At 44.9% G+C, this 16,887-nt stretch overlaps 1 protein-coding gene across 7 annotated transcripts in view; it reads right to left on the bottom strand.

Moving 5' to 3' along the window:
- The window catches only part of LOC119396975 (protein PRRC2A), a 163,188-nt gene that overhangs the window by 2,994 nt on the left and 143,307 nt on the right, over positions 1–16,887 (bottom strand). For all 7 annotated transcript variants that reach the window (XM_037664393.2, XM_037664386.2, XM_037664433.2 and 4 more), the window contains 4 exons: positions 9,972–10,157; positions 7,565–7,788; positions 2,825–3,137; positions 396–548 (listed from right to left, as the gene is read on the bottom strand). In XM_037664393.2, coding sequence (XP_037520321.1) covers positions 396–548; positions 2,825–3,137; positions 7,565–7,788; positions 9,972–10,157 — 876 coding nt within the window. The remainder of the gene's footprint in view (positions 1–395; positions 549–2,824; positions 3,138–7,564; positions 7,789–9,971; positions 10,158–16,887) is intronic.

Here is a 16,887-nt window from a genome sequence, read left to right on the forward strand (position 1 = left end):
ACGGCATGTTGAACATTCGCAAAGGAAATCCCAGCTTGAAATTGACGCAGTCGTGAATGTTCAACATATTGTAACTTTTGTTCTAATGGGCTTAGAACATCCATTTTTGTTGCATTGCACTCAGTTCTGATTACAGATTATTGTGATATGCTGATTTACTTTCTAACTCTTTCTGTTAAAAAAAAAATCTTCCCCACAAAGCACATGAAATATTTTGTATTTTAAGAACTAGCGGTTACACTATAAAAATAATTGCATATTTGAAATCAGTGCACAATTATACATAAACTCACTAGTATAATCAAAATCGATCAACAAATGAGAAAAAAGTTTTAAGAGCAGTGTCCCTCTTTAAGTAAAATCATTTGGAATGCCCAGTGAAAGATTAGCTTTACCTGTTGGGTGCTTGTAAATAGCAGGGCAGCAGGAGGGCTGGCCACTGCCTGTGGCATGCCCGCCACCTGAAGGTTCGCCATGGCCCGTACGTCCAAACCAGCCAAAGACGATGCTGCTGTTGGTGGTGGGCTTAGTGCGTGTAGGGCCCTCACCTAAAAGAAACAATAAACCTTAGCTCCCTGAAACATGTAAAACCAGCAACAAAGTTCACAAGCTGCAACTTGCTTTTAGAAGACAGCTTTGAAATGATGTAACAAGTTCAATGACAGAAGCGTACCCAGTTGGGCCGATACGTACAAGCTCATCGTAGTGATCTGTGTAAAACGTATCACAATAAGTTGTGCAGCTTTTGAGAAAGTTTAAAGGGACACTAAAGGAAATACCAAGACTGTGTGCAGTTTTGAAATACCATTCCACAAACTTCTCAGTGCTGGTTTTGTGACAAGGAAATGCTTACTTTTAAAGCAAATGATGTTTTCTTGGTCCGCATACCATTAGTGCCATTCAAACCACCCACCTCTGAGAGGGGGTTTGAGATGCAGCATTCGCCATTTGCAGCGTGCCTTTAGCCAGTGCTTTCTTTTTCTGGCAACATTGAGCCTGCATCAGGAACACTTGCAGGAATATTTCCAGTTATGCTTGTTTTCATAAACTTTGTCCACAGCTCCTGCTTGCATTGTATTGGTGCTCGCTAACGGAATAATTTTAATTAAGTACTTGATACTCGAGCATTGTTGTAAAGAGTCTGGAAGCTGCATCCTATGTGGGCATCAGTGTTGAAGCACGGCCACCACATGTGTACATCTTTCTTTGTGCTGGCACACAGAAGTGGCGCATCTCAAAATCTTAACGTAAGCAAGTCGTGTAACCAGCCCTTCAAATTAAGTAATGCTTCCCCGCAGAGCGGTTTTGTTGTCTTGTCTGGATGCTGCATGCCCATGTAAGGGAAATAGAAGAAGAAATAAATGATTTCAAGGTTTTATAAAAGGCAAAACTGTATCAATACGAAGGGCTGCATATCATTCTCATGGCTGTTCTCGTGAACCGCTGAATGCGCAAGGCATCACCTTTGTGCACCATATCTGCATGCTTACCACTCCGGTCACGCTGAAGGATCGAAGTAGGTTAAGTTCAGAGTACTGACACGTTAACATGACAGGAAAACTAAATAATGATCACCATTCCGGAAAGTTTGGTATCCTGAAGTTCATTGTAACTAAATATTTTTACACAGAAGCTATGAGCAGTCAGTGCAGAGTGAAAAAAAGTTAAGGCGATGTTCATAGTACCAAGTTTGTTGATTCACCTGCACCACTCAACCAGTTCATGGAAAGGCAAAAAAGTTCAGACATTGCACAGCTTGAGTTCAGTGGTGCAGGCACAATGTGACACTGCAAATGAATAGTGAGGTGCTGACAGGCCTTGAATACACTCCTTATGTTTTGTCCACTTGATGTCCTCGACAGATTACACGTAAAAACACAACCTACAATGTGTAGGGACTGCAGATACACATAAGAGCGGTTTCAATGATGCCTATATCCATGTACTGTGCCTGCTGCTTCACACCCATGCACATGCAACAAGCTGGCACCATCAGCAAAGAGGGTGCGGGAAAACCGTGAACTAGAGCTGCACCTCTTGAACTGAACAGATTGGTTCAGAGGACACCACTTCTGCACTTATTAACCCTTTGCGGTCCAAAACCTTTACCCACTTTCCGGCTCTAGCGGTCCGAAACTATTTCGCCAGTTTCTGGCGCCGCGAATAAAAACACAAGCTGTGGAAGAGAAACGCACAGGATATTTATTTTTGCTCCTGCATTCTGCAGGCAACTCTTTTAGTGATATTTGGGCAACGTATGATACCGCTCAAAGCATTCCCCTGTGTGCAGGCCAGGGTTATTACTGCAGGTTTCCACCGCCGCCGTCGTCGTCTTCGTCACTCACTTCTGTCGAATCACTGTCATCACTGTCTGGTGGAGGCACGTAATTCTCTTCGTCACTAAAGTCATCCTCGCTTTCGCTAAAAGCACCGCCGTAAAACGCACGCGGTGAAAACGTGGCCATGCTTCTCAGCGAACCGCGCGCGCGAGTGGGTACGCTCTAGGCCCCGTGCTGATCATAGTGCTGCACCCTAGTGTCAAAAAAGTAAAACCTCAACAAACAAAGCTCACTTATTCCTCAAGAGATGGCCCTTCATGTATACAAAAAATGCGCGCGACTCGCGGTGAGAAAACAGCAAAATTTAAACCACGAACACCCTTGTCGGGCGGGGCCCGACAGCGGACCGCTACGGCCGTGTTGCGTTGTCGGGCGCTGCCCGACAACGGACCGCAAAGGGTTAAGCAAATGGCAGGGTGCAGAACCTCGTAAACTGGTTCAGGAGGTGCAGGTGAATCAAATGAACCAATTTTCACTGTACTCACCTTGGATAAATTCTGCTGATCCAGCATGGTGTGTGCCTGGTGAGTTTGTCGCATCATTGCCTGTTGCTGCTGCTGCTGCTGCTGAGGTGTCTGCAAGCTACCATGAGCCTGTGAATGATGATGGTGGACTGCCAAAGACAAATGCTGCTGAGGCTGCACTGGTGGCTGCTGCTGAGGTTGCTGCTGGAGATGATGGTTGTGATGAGGGTGGTGGGGGTGACCACTGGTAGAAGTGTGATGGCCAGCACCTACTACAGATGCCACATGGTGTGACAGGGAGGACGCTGTAGCTGGCTTTAGTGGAGACACAGAACTGCACAAGACCACAAAAAGACAGGTTAGATACGCACTACCACAACTCTAACAATGGGCCTCTGCAATATCTTTAATTTTGGCAGCCCACTGTCAAGAAGATGGAACAGTGATTACAAGACTACAGTGGAACAGTGATTATAAGACTGATAGGACCACGAAAAACCGTTGTATAATCTGAAATCTAATAATCTAAGCAGGGACTCAATAGGCCTACGGTACGAGCCTGCACTTCTCTAAGGAAGGTAGATTAAGGTGGGGTGAGACCTTGAAAATTTGGCTGTACAGCACTGGTAATAAAAGCTATGGCTACAAAATTAGTTTTAAATTGCATTTAGCATTCTTTATTTGTTTTTTTCTTAATTTTTCTACATATATATACTTTTTTGTTAAAGGGACCGACAACCAACTTTTGTGGTACCCGTTTTCTTGAGTGCATTGGGAAGCTTACCGGTCAGAGCTTCTAATCACGGAGTGTTAACGCGGACAACGCCGTAAAACATTTGTAATCAGAGTTTTTCGATCTGCAGCTATTATGCAGTCTTAATATCACATGCTGCAAACAGTGAGAGGTGAGCGCGATAGCGATTATACGCCAGCAGTGGTGACAAGTTATGCCCTAAGTATGAAAAGGCAATGTTACGTTTGCAAAGCCCGCAGTGCCGCGACTACTGCTTTCTAGCCTATTACATGATTTTACAATAGCTATAGCGTTTTTCTGGGGCTTCTTATAGAAGTACTTTGGCCGTACACAGTCGTTTTATCACATTTTAGTGAAGCCAAACCAAGCTAAGCCTTCGAAAATGAAACAAGTGGTAGGATACACCAGCAGTGCTGTTCATGAAGTGGTAGCAATCCTCCACAGAACAGTAAGTCGATGGCATTTTGCGAGCAGCAGTGCAAACTCGCGTGCTACTCTTCAAAAGTCCGATACGACGAGAGCAGACGAGAGTCGAGCTACGCGGGAAACGCCGCCGGACGTCGCGCGCATGCGCCGCAGCCTCCGTTTCACTGAAAGCCACGAAAGCAGCGCCACATCTCATGCTTTACTTCTTTTACCTTAGAAACAAACGGGAATTGACAATAACATACATATTCAAATTTTCAGCCCTCGTTCTGGTGCGTGTAAAAGCATTAGACTAGGTACAACAAAGTGCTTAAGACTGCATACGTCTAGTTCATGGCGCTCGCGCTAGGCTGCGCGACATGCCGGTTTTTGTTACTTTTAAACGCGATTTAAAAATATAAATCCTACTCAGATCGCGAAAAGTATTCTGGAATCTGTCACTACAATTGACGGCCTTTTCATATCCACCGGGTCTAATCACCGGTTCTGGCCAGTTGTCGGTCCCTTTAAGATCTACTATATGCAGAGCATTCCGACTTTGTACAAAGGTAGCAACCAACAGGTTACAGAAGTGGAACTAAAATTGAGAGCGTACAACAAAAACTAGATTTGTCATGTTTTTTAGACTGATGTATGAAAATTGCCACTTATGAATGTTTTTTTATACTTAAAAAATACAAATGCACCTAGGCTACTGATTCTAGTTCCAGTTATGTAAGTGCTATTAATTAGCATGTGTGAGAATTTTCGTTCGCTTATTCCTTATAGTTCCCGAGAAAAAGGCACACCAACCACCAAAATTTTTTTCAGAAAAACGCAAAGACCACGTAGAGGTACAGTCGCATTTCCTGTCAACGTGTCGAAGAAAAATTATTTTTGAAATTGCGAGTACCCAAGTGCGATAAATTTTCTAAAAGATGAAGAAATTCTTTATCAGATAATTGCAAAATCTCAAAATCGAATATTTTGACCAAACAAAGTCTCACCCCACCTTAAATAATTTTTAAAATGGCAGCTAAGTTTTTAAATAAAGGAGGCATTCTCAGATTAACAAAAATCAAATCCAACGCACATCTTTTTTCCGATAAACAGAGTCCTAAAATTGCCTGCGCGTAAAAATGGAACGGAAACTGCGTTGGCAACAGCCGCCGTCAGAAGAGTCAGATACAGTGTCATCGCCATATGTGCGCCTCGTATTTGTTTAATTATGAAGTGCAATTGGTGATGTGCCACTGTTGTTATGAACACTCACATCAAGGGAAAGTTATTTTACACAGTGAAAATAGCTGCATCGTGTCCTTTTTGCATAGTCAAAGACCGTGACCAAATACATCAAACAAAGGGAGGAGATCTTCCTGTATGTCTACCAGGAAGAATTTCCACGGGCCGAGAACGTGAAAATATCCAGATCTCAAAGACAAGCTTTCCGACTAGCTGAAGCTACTCAGTGTCGATAGAGCTTGTCTAGGTAACGGCTCTGAATAGGCACAAGGTCTATGCGTATCCAGAAGCGATCTTTAAGCCAGGAAAACTGGATCCCAGAAGCAAATGAACCGCCAGAATAAATTTTCCATTCTAATCGTCAACCTAGGGGCTTGGAAGTTTACTTTGCGCCAGAGAATATTTATTTGGTTGGCGTTAGATTCCAGCAAAAAAAGGTATTTTTTTTTTCTTGGACAGTATCGGAGAGTCGTACAATGTGGGGTCGGCATAAAACTGCACTGTATAAGCGAGGTTTTTACTACATTATTTCTATTGGGCTTTTGCTCAGATCAAACCCATTCGCCTTACATTCGTAAAATTATCACCTTACAAGTTACAATGAACCATTAACACCAACACTCCAAAGATGTCAAAAGGGAAATGCACACGCGCTCATCCTGCTCGCACAATCACTGCAATAATTCTACACCTCACTGCATATCAGTAGGCTGTCACTGCACATCAGTAGGCTTTCAGCATCAACAAAGTGCACATAATAGCTTACAGATGTGTAGCGGGTACCTCGCTTATCTGCACAAAGACTAATAATGGCATAGTGGGTGCTGTCCTACTTCACAAAAATTATGATTTACGGCTCAGTGGATACCTTGCATTTGTACTTGTATTAGTTGCCCCAAGAGAGTTTAGAACAGGCTCTAAAAAGGTTGCCCTTCCTGGTTTCGATGGGACTGTGCTGCGCGTTCCACGCAGGCCTGATGTTTTAGAGTGCAGCTCTTAGGCTGCCTGTTCCTGCGTTGAGCAGCATCGGCGTAACCGACAGAGCGAACGCGTAGCACTCGAGCGCTCGCAGTTTCTGTGGCAATATGTAAAGAATGCTACATTGCTATGAGTGCGGAAAGACAAAACTTCAAACACAGTTGGCGTTGCCCCAACACGAAGCAGCACTCAGAATTTGAATTAGGCAATATCGTAATCGTCAGAAATTTTTTTTTTTTTACACGAGTTGTCTCGCGAGTGGCAGGGGGTGATATAAAGATGCAAAACGAGTACACTCTTGATTGGCAGGGCTTGTGTGTGTGTTGTCGCACGAGTTATCTCGGGATTGGCATATAATATAATAATGGTTGTGGTTTAACATCCCAAAACTACGATTTGATTATAAGAGACGCCATACTCTCTGGAAATTTTGACCACCTGGGGCTCTTTAACGTGCATCTAAATCGAAGTACAAGGGCCTCAAGCATTTTCACCTCCATTGAAAATGTGGCCGCCGTGGCCGGGATTCAATCCCGCGACCTTCTGGTCAGCAGTCGAGCTCCATAACCACTAGACCACCGTGGCGGGTCTCAGGATTGGCAGTGAAAGGGTTAAATTGCGATACAATGGTTGGGATCAAAACCACTCTAGAAACATTCAGAGTTCATTATAGAGCGTAAAATGATCACCTTACAAGTTACAATGCACCACCTAACACCAACACTCCAAAGATGTCAAATGGGAAACTGACACGCGTTCAGCCTGCTCGCACAATCACTGCAATTATTCTACACCTCACTGCATATCAGTAGGCTGTCATAGCTTCACGTGACCATCTACCAAGCCTGGATCACCTGGACATTGTGTCCACTGCGCATGGGCCACCCTCGCAGACTTTTCAGACATGCAAGCATAGGTTACCGGTAGAAACAATGCCATGGTAGCTTTTGTATGTCGCTATGTTACAATTTTAGATTTCAGAGGACCGAAGCATCTTTTTTGATGTTCCGAAATTGCAGATTTAAACATAATTCAAGCGTGGTGCACGTAGCTAAGCGGGGTTCGCGGCAGGTACTAAATGTAATTGCGAGAGCCTCGGCGCGCACCAAAATGCCTGATAATTGTACTGGGAGGCATTAAAGCTATTTTGGACGTGGCTGTGGCGATTTGATCGCTTGAGCAGAATAAAAGCGCACGAATTCGTTTTTTCGGACTGCCCTATTTTTCGGACGATTTCGCAGTCCCTAAGGAGTCCAAAAAATCGGACGTTCACTGTATTCAAATCTTTCCTTTTTCAGATGGTATGCAGATGTTTAATGCAAAAAGCGAAAAGCTTCCAAACAGCCCAATCACGATTCATGGGAAATGGGGTGAGCACTCACCCAAAGGCAGCTTCACTAGTTGCCTGTGTTGACTCTGTTTGACCCTGCTGAGCCATGCTTTCGGTTGCAGCGCTGCTTGTCACAAAAGAAGTGTCTGATGAAGCAGAGCCTCCAAAGGAGCCAAAGCTTGGGGCCTGTACTGCAGCACTGCCAGTGTCGTCCCCCGCAACCGAGACTGCACTGTGCTCCAGTACTGTTGGCAGGGGCCCCACATTCTCCCAGACCTGCAGAATGTTTCCTGCTATTCACACAAAACCAGCGAAGGACTATACTTTGCTCCTTTCCTCACTGCCATCAGGAGGTCGATGGATGGATATTACAGTAATCACCATCATCATAGTTGGTGAAGACATTTCATCACGTGGCAGGAGATCAGAAAATGGCCATTCACTTGAAAAGGCATACCATGTTTACTTACATAGCGATCACACTTTTTCCCTCTAAAAACGTAGGGGTGCGATCATGATGCAGGGTAAAATTCTCTAGAGAAGAATTTCACAGTACTGAGAATACAAACAAGTTTTAGGTCAGAATTCTTATGATTGCTGCCATGACCATAACCAAAGAATCTGGTTAAACCCTTCAGCAGTGCAAATGTTCACTACACATTGCCTAAACTTTTACACTCCTGTGCATATGAATTCTGCACCTAGAATGCCCTATCTAGGCTGCATAAAAACGATTTTGGTAAAAACGCATCGTGGCCGAAAAAGTTCTTTAGTCAGCGCGCTAAAATAAAGGACCCAAAAAATCACTAAAGAATACCTAGCTCACAAAGCTGCCTCGCATTTCCTGCTTTTCCACCATCCTGGCATAGTTGACTCAAATGGCACAAGTTGGGCACAACATGGCACAAAATTTGTAGCAAATGGTGCAGTTGGAGTTACAAAACCTTCACAGTGGTTACTACAATTAATAGTAACCAGTACATCTGGAAAGTTTTGACGCTTTCACCAACCCTGTGAAAGCCAAATATGAACTGATAAGACTAAAAAGTGCTATGACAGGCATGACCTGTCATTATGGCACTGCAATTCCTACTAGAACGAGCACTTTGTAAATAAATTTAATCATTGCAAAAATGCAGCACCAAGGTAATTTTGAAAAAGCATGTACAGCTGCCCATTTTTAAAAACCTGAACGCGCAAGCATCAACCGCCGAGTTGATAAGCGCCGTACAACGGAGCTCAGCAGTGAAATGAACGAGAATATGAGCATGCGCGCAATGAGCAGTCCTGGGCAGCTGTCGTCTGCTAGGCTTTACCAGGAACCGGATACCACCCCTGCTTCTTTTGAGCACAGCTATCTTTTTTTTTTCTTTTTATATCATTCTTTTTTTTCTTCTGAATGCTGCCATCAAGCTATGAAGAAAAGGCCAAGTGGTAGCGCTTGAGATGGATGGGATGTGATCATACTACGTGTGCATCAGCATTTTGTTATGCCGTGTGGAGTCTATGAGAAACTATCAGCGGCCAGCGCGCTTCTTCACGTCTAGTCAAGCCAAGCCATGTCATAATCACACTAATTAGAAGCATGTTAATTAAAACATCGATAATTTAAGAACTTGCTAATCAGGATAATATAACTAGGACCTTACTAAGTCCTACCTAACAGGATCTTTCTTATTAAAATTACGATAATTAAGATCCTGCTAATTTGGACCATGCTATTGAGAACGTTTAAGATCAAGCTAATTATGACCTTACAAGTTAGGATCATGTTAATCACGTTAGGACCTTGCTAATAAGCAAGGACTAATTATCGTAGTCTTACATAACACGATCATAATGACGTATTAAACAAACTAATTAACACGGCAATAAGTATGACCTAATTAACACGGTTTTGATTAACAGTCTTAATTAGCTTCTCCTTACCTAGCAAAGCTGTAATTACAATGTACATAATTAGTATGGTCTCAATTAGCTTGATCTTAGCATACCCTACTTAATTGGCTTGACTAAGCATGAAGACTAAGACCTTGAAGAGAGCCAGAGCACGTGCCGGCCTCTGACGAGTTTCTTGTCGACTCCGCACGGCATAATGAAAAGCTTAACAGCTCCGCTTTAAAAAAGTGGATACGCACGCAATACAATTAGCGGGTGTAATCACGTACATCCATCTGAAGCATAATGTGATGGCAGCGTTCAGACAAGAAAAGGATGACGATAGCAGTGCTCAAAAGAAGCAGGGCTGGTGTCCGGTTCCTGGAAAAGCCTAGCAGACAACAGCTGCGCAGGACTGCTTATAGCGCGCATGCGCGTATTCTCGTTCAGTTCGCCGCTGCGCTCTGTTGTACTGCGCTTATCAACTTGGCGGTCAATGCTCGCGCGTTCAAGTTAAAAAAAAAATGGGCAGCTGTACATTCACTCATTGCACTACAGAAGTACAAGAAGCAGGTTGTTACCTTCTTTACAGATGCTATTTTCAGATTCAGGTCATCCGTAGAAGGTGAAATGGGAGAGTTGGCAGAAGTTATTTCACTGGACAGGGAACGTGTAATAGCTATGTGTTTGGCCTGCTTTTCATCACCAAACTGGGTCAGTTCAGAGTCAAATGTAAAGTCCAGCTTCATGTCGACAGTGTCTTCTCCCTGCACACAAGAAAGGAGGCAGCTTACAAACACTCCTCATTTGGCAATAGCTCACAGGTCAAATGTGTTGTTTCAGCAAGCATGATTATTTGTACCACAGAGGGAGGGGGGGGGGGGGAAGTGACAGCGATGGTTACACTGGACTAACTCGAGCTCTCTAGCCACTTTATAATCACCAGCAAAATCCCTGTTCAGCTTCCTGACCTGCATGCATTTCTGCACACTAAAAGGTGCCATATGTGGCGCTCATCTTGGAGCGAAAGAAGGACATGATGCTGTAGGGCAAAACTTGGGGGGGAAGGGGGGGGGGGACACTAGTAGACAGGCAGGAGTAGGAAAGTCTATCTTACTCTTTCCATTTGCGTTTTGCCCTACAATATAATGTCCTTCACTAAGTACATTCTCGCACAAGAAAAAGTAAATTGTGGAGCGAAAGCACCATAACAAAACTAGGTTAGAAATGAAACAGATTGGATGCGGCCGTTGGTTGTTTTAGTCCCAACTGTCGACGCAGCACTGGCTTGACAGTTATGGCTCAGTTCGATTTGAACAGGTTCAGGATATGGCTTCCTTTCAATTCAAAACTGCTTTCTTGATTCTACGTTACAATTAAGAACTGGCCCATTTTGATTACAAACGTTTTAAATGCGAAAGACAATTAGGCACGCTTTACTTTCTTATAAAATTTAGTCCTGTTTCAGTTTCTGGAATTAAAAAAAAAAAAAAGCCCACATATGCATTGTTTAAAGGCCAACTCCGGCGATTTTTCGAGGTTGATGTATCTCAATGAAATTCGCTGGGTACGTTCCTTTGCACGTTTCCGTCATTTATGCCAAATTACAGGCTTGAGACACGCGCAGATTGTTTGCAAATGAATTTTAAAGATTGTCTGTAAACGCCCTCCTGGCTTCCCACAATTATTGGCAACATTGTGTCCGTGACGTCAGTAGTGGGAAGGCGGCGGAAGTGACGCAGCCGAGGGCACCGCTAACTTCGGCGCTTCGGCCGCTACAGCGAGCGTCCGCTGTGCACAAGGAGACAGACAGCGTTGGTTTGGCCGGCGCTTCACTGGTCGTCCCGGCTGTCACAGTTTTCATACTCCGCACCGGTGTGACCGGCATGCCTTGCACGACTTCCGGTTCGTTTGTAACAACGTCTACGTCATACGTAGACAGTACACTCGGTTGGGTTTCGGTATCACGCTTTTTTGCTTATTTAAAATTATTCTCCAATTTGCCGAGTATTTCTGCTATCGGACCCGTAACAGGAGCGTCTCAGGAACGTAAAAGCACCATTACTTTGACATGGTCAAAAAATCGCCGGAGTTGGCCTTTAATGACCACACCACAGGGGTGAGACGGCTGAAATTGATTTGGAAGCAGTTTTTGGAGCAGAAGAACCCTGATTTGGAGCAGATAGCGGAATTTTTTATGTCATCTCAGGAGCTTGAAAAACAGATTTGTAGTAACTTGGGGGGACAAGTACATATTTAAATTGGCCTAGGATAGACGTAACACTGAAGCAGCATTTGGAGAATGTATTGCCGGGTATGAACTATACTACCTTTTTAAATACTATGCGACCTATCTAGCCCGAGTAAGAAACGCATGAAATAATTGAAAAAAAAAAAAGGTTCTGCAAACTAGGTTCACTTCATAAAAATGTGAAAAAAAAAAGTGATTGCACAAGAATTGCAGTTACATAGCAGTAGGCCTTTTTAAGATCAGTGATATAATTTAGCAGATTACTGCTTTGGCTTTTATTGCGGTAGCAATTATATGGACATTCTGAACAGGTTTTTGCCATCGGCATTGCAGTCTTGTTCCGTATAAAGTCCAAATCGATAACATCCCCCGCGCATCATATGTTTTACCCTTGGGTAAAAGCGCGCGAGCGAGGGCAACGAACGCGGCTGAGGCAGAGATGAAAAGAGCCGACCGATCCCCGTTGCACAGAGGGCGCATGCAATAACATAACACCACATGCCAGGCCTGTCATTTATTGCTACTCATGCAGAGAGGGAAGGTGCTGCCAGTCTTGAAGGAGCATGAAGGAACGCGAGGGAGGGAAGTAGGTCGCTCGAGGAGCAACTGTGGACTTTAAGGGTGCAGTCGAGATTGCTGGCACGCGCGCTATCTCGGCTGGCATCACAGACGGCTTCTCTCTTACAAGCGTTTTGCAGTTACGCAAGATCAGATCCAGAAGTGTTAGCTGCCAGCCTTACTTCGTATAATATTACAATTTGATGCTATCGCATTCATTGCTTCACTTACGGTGAAACTGATTTTTTTGTAGATCTGCTTATTTAGCTTTTCAAGCTTCTCCAGAGCTTCCTGTAGGTCAGTGTTTGTAAGGAGGACATCACAATAAGCGCCTTCAGCTCGGCCGTGTGGTTGGCGTAGAGTCAAACCTACTGCACGCTTTGAACAGGTGAGAACAAAGGTGCACTACCGCCATTTGCTGCCCCCTCGTGCGGGACCACCTTTGAGAGCGCGGCACGGGCGCCAAGATACCTCGCCGCATTGACTATCTCACAAAGCTATCTCGCACTGACTATTGCGTACGGTACTGCGAGCATAGCGCCATTGTAAGCGTACTGCGTGCTTTTATTGGGGAATGACACAAAGGTGCTTCGCATCAGTCCGCTGCCGGCTGCGGCGTGAAAAACCACCAGAGCATTGCGGAGACATGCCGCATGCAGGAAGCTAGTTGTCGCCGTGTTGATGCAACAAGGGTGATGCCTCTCCCGTGCACAGTATGGGTCGTACCGGTACAGATACTCCCACAGCAAACTCGCGCATATGTGATGACACGCAGCAGCGTCGACGCGAAAACCATTGCGACTGGAGGAACACGCTACGCATGCCACTTGATAGCACCAGAAGACACAAGCTAGCGAGAAGCAGCAGCATGCTCGGGGCACGGCAAAACATTTTGGGGGCACCATGCATATTTACAACAGTCCACAGGAGATTGTGGCGGCACCATGGAAGCCTTCATTAGAAAGGTGCAAAAAGAAACACGTTTGGGCGCGCCTAAGAGTTCTGCGAACGTCTTAATTTCTTGGTATTCCTGGCACTGCTTGGAAAATCATGCTGTCAACATTGTCTTTTTCCCCACTGAAGCTCACGTAGGCATCAAAATTCTTGCTATTGAGGCTGTTTTGGAGCAGTTCGGCACAATTTTTGCAATTTTCATGCTTTTGGAGCAGCTTGGCACAGGAAAACGATATTGTATCAAAAATGCACAATATGCAGAAATAAGATTTGGAGCAATTTTTGGAGCAGCAAAACGTTGCTTTTGGAGCACAAAAGTCCGAATTTGGAGCAGGTTACGAAAAAAAAACGTGAACTTTTTTTAGCACGAAATCCAAAATTTGGAGCATTATAGCAAAGAAGGCTTACTTTTAGAAAAAAAAAAAAAAACAAGAATATGTACAAACCATTCCACATCAGCTAACTTGTGCACAGTGCACGTGAACACTGCTATTTCAATAAAATCAGTGTGTTGGGCCACCCCACAGTGTGAACAATGACTAAGTCCACATTAGCATTTGTAGGCCTGTCAAATAATTTGACAGGCACTGCAAATGCTAATGTAGACCTGCGAACCTGGCCTGGCAACCTCAAAACCTAAGCAAAAGTGGTTGAAAAAGCGTTCTGCACGCAATGAACAAGCATCAGGAAATTTGAGAACCACTGTCCTTTCTTTATTGCGATAGCAATTATATGGACACTCTCCACAGGTTTTTGCCGTCATGTCTCGTATAAAGTTCAAATTGATAACATCCCCCAGCGCATAGTATGTTCTACCGCGGGTGTGGACGATGAACGTGGCTGAAGAGATGAACGAGCCAGCCCATCTCCGTTGCTCAGAGGGCACATGCGATAACTCCGCTCCGCTCAGGAGGCCTGCATCGAAGCAGAGAGGAAACGACCCACCCGTCTTGAACGAGCATGAAGAGACGCGAGAGGGGGAGGGGGGTCGCTCAAGCAGCAACTTTGAACTTTGATTCTCAGGTCTCGATCACTGGCGCGCGCGCTATCTCGGCAGCCATCAGCGGGCGGCTCGTATACATTTCTACGTGCTGTGCTCTCAATGCGAAGACACTGCAGAAAGAGCATCTTTCCCTGGAGCGGCCGTATTCTCTTACACCAACGTTTTATCGAGTTACGCGAGATCAGATACAAAAGAGTTTGCTGCCAGCCTTACTTTGTGTAAAATTACAATTTTTTGTTGCTATCGCATTCATTGCTTCATCCTTACGGTGAAACTGACTTTTCCTTTTCTTTCGTGGGGACGAGGGTGTTAGCGTTAGCATCTGCGCGTCTGTATTCGCTGATGATGCCCACACTGCAGATAACCAACGCCGCGCGGCCTCCACTTCTCGCTAAAATTTTGAAGCTGGCCGGGCTTTTTGGCGCAGCGTGGCACAATTTCAACAAATTTCACAGTTTTGGCTCAACTTGATGCAAAAATAAGGAATTGTATCAAATTGGCGCAGCTGTTGCATCCCTGAATATGCACAGCCGTCTCACCCCTGCCTCCATCGACTGATCACTGCAATGATGAAAGGCTCCACATAGACTTCCACTTATGGTCAGCACAGTGTTTTCACCAGCTGGGACCAGGGGTGCTATCGCGGAACGATTCTATTTTTTATTCCAATGCTTTTCGTGCTTTTCGCGCTTGGTCAGTGGTCAGAACGACGGTCCGCCCGTGTTATCAACGCGATCAGCCGGCCGCGAGTGGTGGATGATAAAAGCATAGAATATGGCATGGAATCGGAAATAGCATCGTTCCGCGATTGCACCCCAGAATGCAGAAGCAGAGATAGAACACCCCTGCACTTTATTTCCAGTAGCATAATTATGCATGCACAATATCATGGTCCTCACCCCCCTGTAAAGTCATTTTCGGTTCAAGGCGCTTGAACGTCCTTTGGCGTACTTGGCGTACTTAGCGTACTTGCCGTTGTACAAGGGATGATACTGTTCCCACGGTGGCACTCGAATTACTGTATATGCTCTCTAAGGGGGGCAAAGTTGCACGTAGGTCCACTATCTTACCCGCTGCACATTTATGTTAAGCAGGAAAGCCACTCCTGTCATATGTAGGAGCCGATGCGGCCTAGCGGATGCATCTTTCAGGGATGCAGAGCAACATCGTGTGTTGCACTTGTTTACTGTACGATGTTTCCAAAACACAGGGGTGGAAGCGGGCTTGAGCCTTTTGGAGCAGCTCAGGGAGCAGGAATAATGCTATTTTGGAGCAACTTTGGAGTATCAAAAGTTTCTGGAGCAGATTTCTAGGGTTAAGCATTGGTAAACACACACAAAAATATTCATATGGCTCTTACTCAACATTGCTACTTAACAATATTTTCTGAACAAAGTACACTTTCCACAAACTTAACACGTTCGTACATGCAAAACGAAGAAAAGTGGATAATAAAGAGTGAATATTCCCCCCATAAACCCAATGCTTATGAACAAACAGAATGTGGGCATGCTGGGCATTGATAGATAAACCAGACCATTGGAACATACAATGCGCTGACCAAGTGAGCACTGGTAGAAGATGCAGTTCGTCTTTTCAGTAATAAACATTCTAAGTGTCTATCTTGTTCTTTTTTGTATATTTCTTCACTCACCACCTCATATACCAAGCCACACACAGAAACGGCGGCGAGCGGCATGTCATATGCTGCGGATGGTACGAGCTAGAGCGCACTCGACCACGAGCCGAGCGCAGGTTCTGACGAGCTAAAATCGAACAACGCGACCGATCGCACTAGCGAGACTAAGCTCGTCGCCGCACGAGCGCATTTACATGCTGCATTTATAACCTCTAAGGGCTTGTGTGCAATGCAAAAAATTCTGCACATGGAGATGCACGCTCTCACTAAAAAAAAAATCAGTTTCAGAAATGGTTCAACCGACTTACACAGACCGAAGCCCTGTGAGTGGTTTCGCGGTTGGTAGTGGCTTCGTTGACCGCAAACTGATAAAACAAATGCGTTTACGTCCGTGGCAGCTGCTCGCACTATCCTCATGGCTTCACATCTAATTAAATATTCGCAGTAAATAGAACCTTTTCGACAATATGGAGCGTCAACGCACTTGCTTTTATTCATGTTCGCAATCCCAGGCCACGATGACGGCAACCGCCTCATGCGCGCAGCGCGCCAAAAAATCCCTTGCCACCGGCATCACAATCGAAATATGGCCGCACAACTCACTTTCTTGTAGCTAGCCCCTGTAGAGGCTCGCTAGCTTTTTTGCAACTTCAACAACGTCACGAGAGCGCGCCAAGTGATGTGATGATGATATAAGCTCGCATAGGCGCGCCATGACACGGATGATAGCGGCACATAAAGGCACCAAACGTAGCCTCGGTGATCGGTTCCGGAAGTGCACCGGAGCCCATCGCGGAGGCCGTGCACCAAAGACCGCTTGGGAGCAGTTTCGGCGCAATAATGCGTTTTGGAGCAGGATGGCGCAGCAGAAGCGGATTGGCGCAGCACTTCCACCACTGAGCAAAAAAACGTAAAAAGGATGCACAGAGCATCTGAAGCGATGTTCCAAATAAAGGCTGACCCTTGAACACCTTCACATAACCACATGCAATTTTCGTGGCAATTTACAGGTTCATGTGCACAAATAACTTTTTCTGGAACTATGCCAATTAAGCATTTCTTTATTGCTATCTATTGTGTTTGTACAAGCAT

The sequence above is a fragment of the Rhipicephalus sanguineus genome, chromosome 1, assembly GCF_013339695.2.
Source record: "Rhipicephalus sanguineus isolate Rsan-2018 chromosome 1, BIME_Rsan_1.4, whole genome shotgun sequence".
In the NCBI taxonomy this organism is placed as follows: Eukaryota; Metazoa; Arthropoda; class Arachnida; order Ixodida; family Ixodidae; genus Rhipicephalus; species Rhipicephalus sanguineus.